The sequence below is a fragment of the Panthera pardus genome, unplaced genomic scaffold, assembly GCF_024362965.1.
Source record: "Panthera pardus isolate Hobbes unplaced genomic scaffold, ASM2436296v1 HiC_scaffold_8, whole genome shotgun sequence".
Classification (NCBI taxonomy): domain Eukaryota; kingdom Metazoa; phylum Chordata; class Mammalia; order Carnivora; family Felidae; genus Panthera; species Panthera pardus.
The window spans coordinates 19,142,576-19,156,015 of NW_026527013.1; the positions used below are offsets into that span (position 1 = coordinate 19,142,576).

A 13,440-nucleotide genomic window follows, 5' to 3' on the forward strand; every position below is an offset into this window, starting at 1 on the left:
CCCTCTTCTGCTCATGCTCTCTCTCTCTCAAAAAATGAAATGAAACAAACATTTTTTTAAAAAGACAATCGGGCTTTGAGGGCTTTGAAAATTAACCTTTCTCTTTCTTTGCTCCTTTCCCATTTGTGCATGGTTCGTTCAGCAATCATGCTAAAACGCATCTATCGGTCTACTCCACCTGAGGTCATAGTGGAAGTGCTAGAGCCCTACGTCCGCCTTACTACTGCCAATGTCCGTATCATCAAGAACAGAACCGGCCCCATGGGCCACACTTACGGCTTTATTGACCTTGACTCCCATGCGGTAAGTTTGCTCTGCTTTGGAATAGCCAAGGGACAGCTGGCTATAGAATCCTTAAGGATATTTGAGGGGCTTCTTTATCGTTGGAATACTCATGTACTATCTGTCATCACAACCCCCCTTGTTCTTTCCTTTGGGTTTAATGCTCACTCAGATGAAGGGACTATCCTTTTAAAGTTAGAATTCTTGAATGTTTTTCCAAATCTGGTTTTGTTTTATGGCATTTACAATGTCCAATTAAAATAACATGAGAACTGGGGTGCCTGGGTGGCTCAGTCAGTTAAGCGTCTGACTCTTGATTTTGGCTCAGGTCATGATCTCCCAGATCGTAAGTTCAAGCCCTGCATCAGCACAAAGCCTGCTTGGGAGTCTCTCTCTCTCTCGCTGTCTGCCCCTTCCCTGTTCACGTGCGCCCACTGGCGCACTCTGGATGGATGGATGGATGGATGGATAGATAGATAGATAGATTCCTCACAAGTAACTACGTTCTTATGTTACCTATGTACTGAACCTTTCAAGATTTAGTGAATTTTCTTGTTTCTGAAATTTGTTTTGCTTAGCCATAGATGGTCTTATATTTGATGGTAATAGGACAGTTCCCTCTTTTCCTCAAAATGTTGCTTTAATAGATTCTTGTGGTTTGAATTTTTAGTTGTGGGGCCTTCTATCTAATATTGTGAAGGTAGTAATGAAAATCATTGGTATTTCTTAGATTTCATGCTCAGAAATCGTAAGGGACTTTGTAAACTGGATCTGATGCAATGACAATTGCAGAAGAGAATTTGAATTTGAATTTCTGATATCAATACCAGAGAAACTGGTGTCTACTGTGACCACTATTCTGATCAACACTTCATCAAGACTTGCCTGTTTTTGCCAGTGTGCTCTTACTATTACAGTTATGACCAGAACATAATGTTCAGTACATTTTTCTTTTGAGAAGGAAAATCCATGTTCAGTTCTCTTTCAGAGGACATGGCCTTTTCTCTCTCCCTGTGCTGAAATGTATCTTTGGTTCCCCAGGAAGCTCTTCGTGTAGTGAAGATCTTACAGAACCTTGATCCGCCATTTAGTATCGATGGGAAGATGGTAGCTGTAAACTTGGCCACTGGAAAACGAAGGTAAGGCAGAGGAGTGGGCCTCCTTTGTGATTCCCCTACTCAGGTTTTTGGGAGGAAACTGATAAAAGGCAGAGATAGTAAGACATGGTATCTTCTGATATGGGTTGCTTCAGATACGTATGCGTGTTTTCTTTTTCTGAAGCTTGCCTTATTCTGACTCTAGATTTTTTTTTTCTCCCCCTTAAATAGCACTACTAGATACTTTAGTCCCTTTCCTCTTCACTGCCTGGTATCTTTGGGTCTCAAATGATGATACTGTCTTGGATGTGCGGAAAAATCTTGATATATCCTTGCCCCTTGGAATCCTAAGAAAATGATGTCCTGACGCCCCACTTCCCTGGCCCTGTTCATATACTCCCACAGTACTAGGAAACGTAATTCCTCTTTACTCCTATATTTATCTTGCCCCAGGAGTGGTAACTGGGAAGTGGCTGCATTGGAGAGGCAGGCTTACAGGGATGGAGCAGATCTTGCTCTAGCACCCTCACTTCCTTTGCTCTTTTGCTTCAGCAGTGGCTTTGTAGGAGCCTCCATACTGCCAGGCCTGCTTGCTGTCTGGGTTGGTAGCTTTCCCTGCAAAATGGGGGAAAGAACGTTTCTTGGCAAATCTGTAGGCAGTCCTCAGGGATTTTTTTGGTAGCAGACTCAAGACCTGTTGTATTATTTGTTACAGAAATGATTCTGGGGACCATTCTGACCACATGCACTACTATCAGGTAGGCGTCAGCAGTTGGGGAGTACTCTGAGAGCTATCAGAAGTTCCATAATTTTAACTTGCCTTTCTGTGATAGGGTAAAAAGTATTTCCGAGATAGGAGAGGAGGAGGCAGAAATTCAGACTGGTCTTCAGATACAAATCGACAAGGACAACAGTGTAAGTGACTTGTTTTATTTCTTTTGGTCTTTTTGGCTTGACTACTCATTAACTGAAATCTTTGTAGTCACAAAGTTAGCAAGAGATACTGTTGACTGGGGTGCTCCTTCAGAGAGAGCACCATCTATGGGTTCTGCACCTGTTTGGGTTGGCCAACCCCATTCTTGGGTTGTTCTTGGTAAGTTCCCAGCAAGGGCTTCACTGGACAAGGACTAACTGACATTGGCTTGGTTTTGTTCCCACTAGCATCATCTGACTGCTACATATATGATTCTGCTACTGGCTACTATTATGACCCTTTGGCAGGCACTTATTATGACCCCAACACTCAGGTGAGTTTTTGGTTGGTTTACTTGGTCACTGATTCTTTGGAGAAAAGTACCTGTAATTTGTTACTGTGAAGATTTTTTTCCCCGGATTTTCTGGTTGCTCATTACATGAAAAGTGACAATGTTGAAATTTATAGAAGTTTCACTATTTCTCCATTCCTGGCAGCTGCTCTGTTACATTGTCTGTACCTCATGTCTAGTCGGGTGTCTTTTAGAGTCCACATGTTATATCATGTTGTATTTATTGAGTTGTGTTCATTCAGGATTTAAAGATGGTGACCTTTCTGTTAACTGTTGCCTATATGGAAAAGCAATGCTTTGTGGCATTATAGGTAAGAACAGTGCTGCTCTTGGAAAAATGGACAGTGAGTGGTCTGGATGTGTCCTGGCCCCTGGAGAGAGTTTCTAGATTGTTTGATGTGGTCTCTTCTTAGGCTTGTGAGGAAGAGAGCCATTCTTTCCCCTAGAAGGAAACTTGCTCCTTAGACCTAGAATTAACCGGGAAAGTGAGACATTCTGCAGACTTAACAGTTTGTAACCGTATCGCAGCAAGAAGTCTATGTGCCCCAGGACCCTGGGTCACCTGAAGAAGAGGAGATCAAGGAAAAGAAATCCACCATTCAAGGAAAGTCAAGTAGCAAGAAGGAGGCATCTAAAAGAGATGGCAAGGAGAAAAAAGACCGAGGAGTGACAAGGGTAAGAGGGCTTTTGAATCTGCTCTTTACCAGATAATTACAGATTCAAATGAAGGAGTCCTAGAGGAAATCTGGGGTTGAAGAGACAAGTGACCAAAAAAATGCCAGTAATCCACTTGCCTTTTTATAGGCAGTGGGTAACTCTTTCACAGTCATAAAAATCATGGCTGGTAGAACGAAGTGGCTGAGTTCAAATCCTAACACCTGGGCTCCGCACAGTTTCACTCTCCTGTTCCCCCTCTTCAGTGCTTGATGTTTCTGTAGGTCTAATTGTGGTAAGGCTACCAGTTTGTGTTCTCTGCTCAGTTTATATTTGATCGTAAGTAGCTTTTCCCTGGTTCTATAATACTCTTTATTATTTTAATGCCTGTATGGTAAAAAAACTCACAGTAAAACTGTACCATCATTTTCTTCATCGTTCCTGCATAATTTGTCTCTTCTTTTTAGTCTTATTCTGTTGTAATATGCATCATTTAGTTAGTATTTTATTTCTCCTTCTAAATTACTTCCTTAGGATAAATTTTCAAAATGGAAGATGTTGAACATTTTTGTGTCTCCTGACATAGAGCCAGATTAGTTTCAAAAGAATTCTATTGATTTGCCCTGGCACCAGTTAAGCATTAGTGAAAATGATGAGTTCGCTTGTGGTTCAATTCATAACTTACCTTTATTTTCCCCTTCTAATACTGCTGGTTGTTTATCTAGAGATACAGACAGAGAGAGAAAGTATGTGTGTGTTTCTGAGAACCTAGACTTCTGCTTTGGCACTTATTCTTTCTAACAGTATTCCCAATCATTTGTAAAATGAGGATATTAATGCCTATCTGGAGGGTTGTAGTAAAGGCTAAGGATGACAGTGCATAAAAATGCCTCATCTGGTTCCTGACATATAGTGACCACTCCATATACACTGAATGTTATGTTTTTAAAGGCTTTTTTATTTTGAAAGCATTATAGCAACATTACAGATACTTCACAAATTAGGAGGTTTGGAAAATCTGACTAATTTCAACAGGGTTAACTCTTAACCAGCTTTTATGAGTATCATAAGAATTATCATGGGTTTGATCAGTTTCAGGAAAATGCCAGTGAGGGGACAGCCCCCCCAGAGGACGTCTTTAAGAAGCCCCTGCCTCCCACTGTGAAGAAAGAAGAGAGTCCTCCACCAGTAAGACTAAGCCAAGGCCCTGGGCTGAGAGGCTGGGGCTGGTTCCATATGAGAAAGGAAGTTCAGAGGCTGATGCCTCACTTTGGTGTTGGTCCTTTTGTTCCCTCTGTCTCACAAACAAGGACTTTTCTTGAATATGAGCATGAGATAAATGTTCCTATCTGCTAATAGGGATATAACTGGAGAATCAGAGGCAGTTTATCTGTCCTCTTTCTTTGTACCCTGTGCCATTCCCACCAGACCAAGGGAGGACCTGGCCCTTTTTAAGTTATAATCTTGGTCTTGTTAATTCTTCTTTTCTAAATGACCCAGGAAACCCATTTCCCTGGCTCCATTTTTTCCTGCCTTTTTGGTGCTGCATAAGAATCACAGATGGGGAATGCATGTATGGTCATTTTGACAGTTTGCCTGCCTGGCCAAAGTGAACAGTTCTAAACTTGGTACCCATTTTTTTAGATGCATTAAAGTGATGGTCTCCTCCAATTGCAGATGATTCTGGTTAAATGTAAATATATAACAATAGTGGCCATGCTTTACTTTTATTTTGATTGATCATAGGCCACTGATCATGCATCATTATTTCATAGTTCCTATAAACTACTGGTATATATTCTTTGCCTGCACCGTATTACTAGTACAGTTCATTGTAGCATCAGTCCTATCCATGCCTTTGCCTTTGCCTTTCCCTTTGCCTTTGCCTTTGCCTTTGCGTCACTCAGGAGCTGTCTACCTGAGAGTTTATCCTTCATTTGCTTTTTTAATCCTCCTGCTAAATCCCTTTTGCTATAGGGGTTACTATAGCCTTAATAAAGTTTATCTTTCCTTTTCTGCATGGGTTACAGTGACTTGGGGGTTGTTGCTATCTCTTCCTCTTTGTAACTCGTAACTTCCATGTTTATGTCAGTTCCCCTTTCCCTTCTTTCTCTTCACTGTTTGTTGCTAGAGTCACCTCTAACGGAACCTTTGTGGTTTTATCTCAGTGATCAAGGAGAAAAGTCAAGCTTAAACCATGTTGCCTTCCATCTGGGAAGGAGCAGTGCGGTCAGTGGGCCTATTTTGAGCCCACTGTTCATTATTCAAACTAAAAGAAGAAATGAGATATACCCATACTGGAATATTCAGAAAACAGGCCCCACAATATAGATTGAAGTTAGTCTTAATCTCTGGCCTTCTCTTTCCAGCCTAAGGTGATAAACCCACTCATTGGCCTCCTGGGTGAATATGGAGGAGACAGTGACTACGAAGAGGAAGAGGAGGAGGAACAGACCCCTCCTCCACAGCCCCGCACAGCACAGCCCCCACAAAGGGAGGAACTGACCAAGAAGGAGAACGAAGAAGACAAACTCACTGATTGGAATAAACTGGCTTGTCTGCTCTGCAGAAGGCAGTTTCCCAACAAAGAAGTTCTGATCAAACACCAGCAGCTCTCAGACCTGCACAAGGTATGGGGAAGGGGCTCTGACCTTTCAGACTTTGGACTCTTACTATCAATGAGCATCACAGCCCAATTTCAAAATGAATTGTTCCTCCACCTTTTGTTACGAGTTGCTCTGCATTAAGGCTGTGCTCACCTTCCAAAACCTCACTTTGTAGACCCAAGGCAAGCAGCATGGCTGGGATTGGGACACCAAACACGGAGGCTGCACTGAAGACAGGAGGAGAGGGGGTCGTGGAGTAGGAAACTAACTGGCTGAGTTTCTCATCTTAGCTCTTCCATTAAGCTAACAATTGGACCTCAGATAATCCCCTTCTCTTCTGTGATACTTGGTGCTTCACCTGGTTCTGTCTAGCTCTGATACTGTGCAATTTTCCCTAAAGGTGGGTCACATTCTGCCACCTCTTCATGTGGTAAAACACCTATAAATCATGGCACGACATCTGTTGTTAGGGTGCTAAACTGACATACACTGGCCCTCCCCTGCAGTCTTCCCATTTAGATGTACTGACCAAGGAGCCAAATTCTGGACAAAGAAAGCCCATAGACAGACCCGTGTTTTCAGTATAGGGTGATTTATTTCACACTCCTTCTCTAGCAGATTTGCTAGAGCCAGTGAGGAGATTGGATTTCAACTTTCCCTTAGTATAAAACCCAAAGTCTTATGTAGCTAAAAGCTGAGAAACTTTGCTTTTAGTAATAAGCACACCTCTTCTCCCAGCTGCCTCAGTGGAGGCTCTGCAGAGTTTCTATGGGGGTGAGAGGCTCCTGACACTCCCTGCAACAGATTACTTCCCAAGTCCCTTTGCCTTTCTAGAATTCTGAGTCATGAGACTGACGCATTTAAATTCCAGCTCTCTGGGGGTTCTTGGCTGGCTCAGTTGGGTAGAGCATGTGACTTTTGATCTTGGGTTCGTGAGTCCAAGCGATATTGGGCATAATTTTTAAAAAAAATAAAAGGGTAAATCATTTTTTTAAAAATAAAAATAAATTTAAGCTGTCTAATGAAAATGATATTAAATGCCTAATGTCAGGAAAGAGGAGCCAGAAGTCTGGTGAACTGACCCTGGGACCGTGGAAAGTGGACTGTAGTACTTTTTCCTTTCCTTACAGTGATCCCAGTGCAAAGAATACCCTGTCCATACAAGAGATGCTCTGGACACCTCAAGTTTCTTATATGTGCCCGAGGGTATTGTGTAGTAGAGCCATGCTTAAGACGTGGGGGACCCTCAAGGAATACAGGACTCTCAGAGCAGTCTGTTTGTTCCTTTAGGAGCTTGGGTTCTCCTTTTCATATTTCTCTGAGGGTTTGAAAAAGTGAATAGTGCCTGAGAATGGTGGTGGGGGGCAGGTGGTATTAGGCAGAGCACTTGTTGGCATTTCATTTTCTTTACTGGTGTGCTCAGATTCCCCTCTGTCGTAATTTTTACCATATAACCCAGATTTGTGTTTTCTGTGTTTTGGAGAGTAGTAGAATAAGGTCTCTCGTGCCACACCACATAACTAATCTGTGTGACAAGCCAGCAATTGAACTTGGGGTCTCATTGGTGAGCCTAAAGCCAGTCTAGCTAAGAATTGTTGCTTGCAGAGTACACTGATCATTCAGGAGAGTTGGTCAGTGAAAAAGGAGCCACAGTCCTAAAGCAGCTATTGGGAAAGGCCTAGAAACACTTTCTAGGGCCACTTTTTCTAGACCTGTACTCCTAGAACTTTTTCTCTTCTCAGCAAAACCTGGAAATCCATCGGAAGATAAAACAGTCTGAGCAGGAACTAGCCTATCTAGAAAGGAGGGAACAGGAGGTAAGCTTTGGTGACCTGTTACTCCCTTGACCCCAACCCTTTATACTTTCTGGTGTGGAATTTGTAGGCTGTGCTGAAGACACAGAATGAAGAGGCCCTAAAAGATGGTATATACATTTATCAGAACTCCTCAAACTGGGAGTGGCTCAGTCACTTGAATGTAGACTCTTCATTTTGGCTCAGGTCATGATCTCGTGATCTGTGGGTTTGAGCCCCGCATCAGGCTCTGTGCTAACAGCTCTGAGCCTGGAGCCTGTTTCAGATTCTGTCTCCCTCTCTCTCTGCCCCTCCCCCACTCACGCGCACTCGCTCTCGCTCTCTCTCTCTCTCTGTCTCTCTCTCTCTCCCCCCTCAAAAATAAGTACTAAAAAAAAAAACAAAACTCCTCAAACTACATTAAAATGGGTGCAGTTCATTGTTTATAAATTATATCTTAGTCTATTTTTTAAAAGTGGTGTTAGTTTAGGGTCTCCAGATAGGTCAAATAAATGCATTTCTTTCCTGCACAGCTTTTAAAATCAATGAAGGAGTGTTGGATAGGGCTGCTGAAATGACATCTTTTACTATTAGAGGCTAGGTTGGAGGAAGTAGTTTAGTTTAGAGCTAAATGGACTTGCTGCCTAGATCACATAATTAGGCAGACTCACCTACACAGCCGCAGGCTTCACTGACCGGGCCAGGTCTTATGTGACCATTAGGAATCCTCCTTTGGAGTTCTACTGGAGAGCACCTCCTCAGAAGAGGAAAACACAGCTGTGAGTCAAGCACAGTAGCTCATTCTTCTCAAATTTACCAGTTGGAGAAGCCACTGCTTCTCAAGAAGAGTATTTGAAGTAGCAAGAGATTCCAGGAGTTACCAGTTGAACTCCCTTCACATTAGAAGGAATATCAGGAGGGGCGCCTGGGTGGCTCAGTTGGTTAAGCGGCCGACTTCGGCTCAGGTCATGATCTCACGGTCCGTGGGTTCGAGCCCCGCGTCGGGCTCTGTGCTGACAGCTCAGAGCCTGGATCCTGTTTCAGATTCTGTGTCTCCCTCTCTCTGACCCTCCCCCGTTCATGCTCTGTCTCAAAAATAAATAAACATTAAAAAAAAAAAAATTTAAAAAAAAGAAGGAATATCAGGAGTAAAGTGAAGCTTCCCCACTACCCAACCCCCTTAGATGGAAATCTCAGATCTTTTATTCTGCTTACCAACAGGGAAGGTTTAAAGAAAGAGGAAATGATCGCAGGGAAAAGCTCCAATCTTTTGACTCTCCAGAAAGGAAGCGAATTAAATACTCCAGGGAAACTGACAGGTAAGCCAGGAACTTTTCACTCAGCCTAGGCCGCAAGGCCTAATGGTGAAACCATCTTTCTCCAGCTGTGCTGCTTTTTCTTTTAGGGGTAACTGAGGTTAGTGGGAGCAGATTCTGTCTGAACTCCTTGAGCATAAGGTTCACTCCAGCCTCTGACCACCTGGCTTTACTCGGGAAATATGTATGTTTTCATGGAAGATGCCTGGCTGCTTAGCTGCTTGAAGCCAGGGCTGGAGTGGCCATGGCTGGTAACTCTTTCTCTCCTCATCAGTAATGCTATGCCTCCTATGGACCTGATAAGAACGTCACCGTCTCAGGCTTTTTCTCTAGGGAACCTCCATTCTCACACATAGGCACTGGATGGATAGTCGGCTGCTGATAGACGTACATGATCTCTAGATTCATGTGCTTGTTTCTAGTCTGATAGTCCTGAGTCGTGAGCCCAGAGTTATGTAGAATTTGTTGATAACCCATTGTGTACAGGTACTGCACTAAGCGCCAGGAATACTCAGGTGGACAAGACATATATTATCCTTGACCAACTGAACATAGGACAAGGAAGGTTTAGGTGATGCTGTGTCTTGTACGGCAGACATAGAAATCCAGTGGAGAAGGAACGGGCATTTCAGTTGGAGGAAACTGCCTACACTGTGGATGAAAGTAGCTTGATGGAGGGGCGCCTGGGTGCCTTAGTTGGTTAAGTGGCCAACTTCAGCTCAGGTCATGATCTCGCAGTTTGTGGGTTCGAGCCATGCATCGGGCTCTGTGCTGACAGCTCAGAGCCTGGAGCCTCTTCGGATTCTTTATCTCCCTCTCTCTCTGCTCCCCACCTCCACTCCTGCTCTGTCTCTCCACCTCTCAAAAGTAAATAAACATTTTAAAAATTAAAAAAAAAAAAGAAAGTAGCTTGATGGAACTGGACACTGGGGATATATGGCTGAGTGACAGATGAGGCTGGCTCAGTAGACAGAGGCCAGTTCATGAAGTTCATACTCCTTGAACACCATGCTCAGACTTTGCCTTAGGGCTGTGGGAGGTTATGAAATGATTTTAAGCAGGGCATTGTTCTGGTGAGACTTGAACAGGTATATGTGTTGGTAGGTGAAAGAGCTAATAGCCAGGGTAGGTTATGAACATGAGAATGGGGAAGATCACTGATGGAGAAAGGCTCCAGAGAAGAGTTGATGTGGTCTGGGGCTCTGGCATTCCACTTAGTTGCTGACCACCCACAGTAAGAGATTTATTTAATCATGGCCCAATAATCATGTGTGTGTAAGTACCTGAAAAAGAAATCTTCATGAAAAATACTTCCTAGGGGCACCTGGGTGGCTCAGTCAAGTGGCCTACTCTTGATTTTGGCTCAGGTCATGGTCTCATGGTTCATGAATTCGAGCCCCCGCGTCAGGCTCCATGCTGACACTGTGGAGCCTGCTTGGGATTCTCTTTCTCCCTCCCTCCCTCCCTCCCTCTCTCCCTCCCTCTCTCTCTGTCTCTCTCTCTCTCTCTCAAAATAAATTTTAAATAAACTTTATTTAAAAAATATTTCTTTACTGTATGTAATAAAACTCTGATATTTTTATTCTAGTTTTTTCTGTTTGCGTTCTTAGGAAATGCTAAGGAAGGACCACTTAATCAATGTAACACCCTATTAGGTCATTCTCCACAATTTGAAATATACTGGGCTAAGGCAATGGTAAAGGGGTCCATTAGGAGAAGGAAGAGCACCTTAGCTCTGAGTTAGTTGGGCTGGGTGCAGGAGGACACCCTTTTGTATTCTGGCACCAATCATACCACATTCTACAGGTTCTCTTCCTTCTTAGTCTTCTCTCCTGCTTCTCTTGGTTTTCTGGGAAATTCCAGATCTTCTCCAGGACTCTGCCCTCAATACTTTTATTCTTGTTGCCCCACCCTCTTGACGTGGACGGTCTGAGGTACCCAAAACCTCAGCCATCACTAACAGGCTAACAGGTCCTGTGACTCCATCCCAAGGCCGTTCAGGTTTCTGGGTGCAAAATTACCCTTTGTATTTACCTCCTGGGCATGTTCTTTTAGAGACCTCTTAGGGTCTTCACATTAAACAATTACTCAGTATTGTATCATATATCATACTCCAGCCTTGCTAAACCTGCTGTGTTCCTTTTTCAGAGTAGTAACGTCACTGCATCCTGGTCTACCTGGTCTGACCCAGTCTTACTCCTTTATCCCCTATGTTGTTACTGGCCACATCCCTAATTAAGCTTTGTCCCCCTTTCTAGCTCACCTCCAAACTAGACTCCTTACTCTCAATCTCTGTTCTTCAATCCTCAGTGTACTCTCTACCCTGCCACCAAAACCATCTTTATGAACAGAAATCTCTAAAACACACTTTTTTTGTGAAGGTATACCTTGCTTAGAGGGAGGCTTAGAGTTCAGGTGTTGTGTTGTTTTGTTTTGTTTTTTGTTTTTACCTGAAGGATGCAGTCCAGAGTCATGATTGAGCATGACGTTCAAGGCTACTTCTCCTCTCCTGGACAAATTGTATTCTTTCACTTCTTACTTGTGGCCTCCTTTCCTCTCATGCTTTTGGTCCGTTCAGATGTGCCTTCTTGTTGAAATTCATCATTTTTGGTGATACACCTTCAGAGTTTGTGTTTTCTCTGCTGTTTCCATAGGAGATATCTCCTGGTGCCACATCCATGGCTGAGCTCTTCAATGTGTTATAAGCATCTGTGGACATACTATCCTCCTTATATCCTTCCCCATGAACAGGGTCAGGTCTTGGTCATCTCTGTACATCCCCAGGACAAACCCTGTTGCATAGACAGTAGGCACAAAAATATTGTTTAAAATACTTAAGAGGAAGCAAATCTGAATCAAGAGGACAGAGGTTTCTATTAGGCTCACAAATGGTCACTTTGTAAGTGTTGGTGTCTAAGTATTTCTGCTGCTTTTACAGTGATCGTAAACCTGTTGGTAAAGAAGGTATTGACAGTAGCAACAAAGGAGGCTGTGTCCAACAGACCACTGGCTGGAGGAAGGGGGCAGGCCTTGGATATGGCCATCCTGGATTGGCTTCAGCAGAGGAGGTGAAATGGTTTCCATCTTGTTGGGGGTGGCATGAACCTGGAATATACTTTCTCTCACTTTGGCTTGGAGCTGTCTTTGCCTTTTAGCTAGGCTTTCTCCACTGCTGGTGAAGGACACGAGAGCTGAAGGAGCCCATCAGTCTTGATTGCTGGATTCTAACTAGGCATTCTGGGCCCTTTGTAGTTTGGTTGGGAGTGGGAATGGGGCTCATCTTACTCTTACATGGAGTAAGATGGAAAGTATGGGAATCAGGCAGTTTGAGACTGACAGATCGTGTGGTGAAAAGAACCAGGGAACCCATAATAAAAAGTACAGAAGCATCTCTGAGAGGCATTGTCATCAGAGGAGTTAAAATGGCTACAATTTAAGGAGCATGAAGTTAGTTCTGTTCCCATGAAGGGCTTTGCCCCTCATATTTCAGAAAGAGAAGAGAGAAAAGGTGATAGGAGGGAACATTGCCCATTTTGTGTTCGTTTGGTTCCCCTCTGAAACACCAGCTATAGGAGATAGGAGACTGGTTTCCCCTATGTCTGGTATTGAATCCTGTATCCTGAGGCCATAGCTCCACTGCCCTCCTTATTCATCTTTGGGTGTTTTTTTTTTTTAATTAATTGAACATTCTAAAAAATTCTCCTATATACTGTACTGGTCCAGAAATGCTTGTGATCAAAGGCCAGCCCTGAGGCTAATTAATTCATAGAGCTCACTTCATTGTTTGTCTTTGTGTTACAGACTGAAGGCCGGATGAGGGGGCCCAGTGTAGGGGCTCCAGGAAGAACCAGCAAGAGACAGTCCAACGAGACTTACCGAGACGCTGTGCGAAGAGTCATGTTTGCTCGGTATAAAGAACTAGATTAAAGAATGGAGGAGAGGCAAGTCCCATAGGACACAACCTCCTTCTTGTTTTGTTTGTCCGTCTCCTTTTGTTTTGTTACTGTTCTTGCTGCTAGAACTTTTTTAAATAAACTTTTTTTCAATGTGATTTTTTTGGTTGTTATATTTTTCTCCCATAGATGGGGGGGGTGGGGCTTATGGTAGGAGAGAGAGTGTGCCTTGGTGCAGCCCATTTGAGGTGACATTTAAATGGCAGCAAGTGCTACCATGAGCCCTGGGATACGGCCTGCTGTCAGTGTGAGTGGAGGCGTTGCTGTGACCTTTGAACTTTAACTTGTGTGAGTACTGTCAGGTTTTTAAAGTTACTTCCTGTATCTATTTAGTGGAAATAGCACCTCATTAAGTCCTCTTCTGACTTCCCTATTTTTGGGATAGGGGCAGTGTGACAGTTCTTTTTCTGGGGACCTGCTGGGTGCTCAGTGCATCACAGGTACGATGACCACAATGAGTTGGCATAGTAAGGA

General features: G+C 43.4%; 1 protein-coding gene across 8 annotated transcripts in view; it reads left to right on the forward strand.

The window, feature by feature from the left end:
* RBM6 (RNA binding motif protein 6) overlaps window positions 1-13,064 on the forward strand; it is a 104,871-nt gene extending 91,807 nt beyond the window's left edge. For all 8 annotated transcript variants that reach the window (XM_019416880.2, XM_019416883.2, XM_019416881.2 and 5 more), the window contains 12 exons: window positions 143-303; window positions 1,324-1,421; window positions 2,095-2,137; window positions 2,213-2,294; window positions 2,541-2,626; window positions 3,173-3,319; window positions 4,391-4,486; window positions 5,668-5,928; window positions 7,647-7,721; window positions 8,919-9,016; window positions 11,952-12,081; window positions 12,815-13,064. In XM_019416880.2, the coding sequence (XP_019272425.1) occupies window positions 143-303; window positions 1,324-1,421; window positions 2,095-2,137; window positions 2,213-2,294; window positions 2,541-2,626; window positions 3,173-3,319; window positions 4,391-4,486; window positions 5,668-5,928; window positions 7,647-7,721; window positions 8,919-9,016; window positions 11,952-12,081; window positions 12,815-12,940 (1,403 nt within the window). In that variant the 3' untranslated portion in view covers window positions 12,941-13,064. The remainder of the gene's footprint in view (window positions 1-142; window positions 304-1,323; window positions 1,422-2,094; window positions 2,138-2,212; window positions 2,295-2,540; window positions 2,627-3,172; window positions 3,320-4,390; window positions 4,487-5,667; window positions 5,929-7,646; window positions 7,722-8,918; window positions 9,017-11,951; window positions 12,082-12,814) is intronic.
* The last annotated feature ends 376 nt before the right edge of the window (window positions 13,065-13,440 follow it).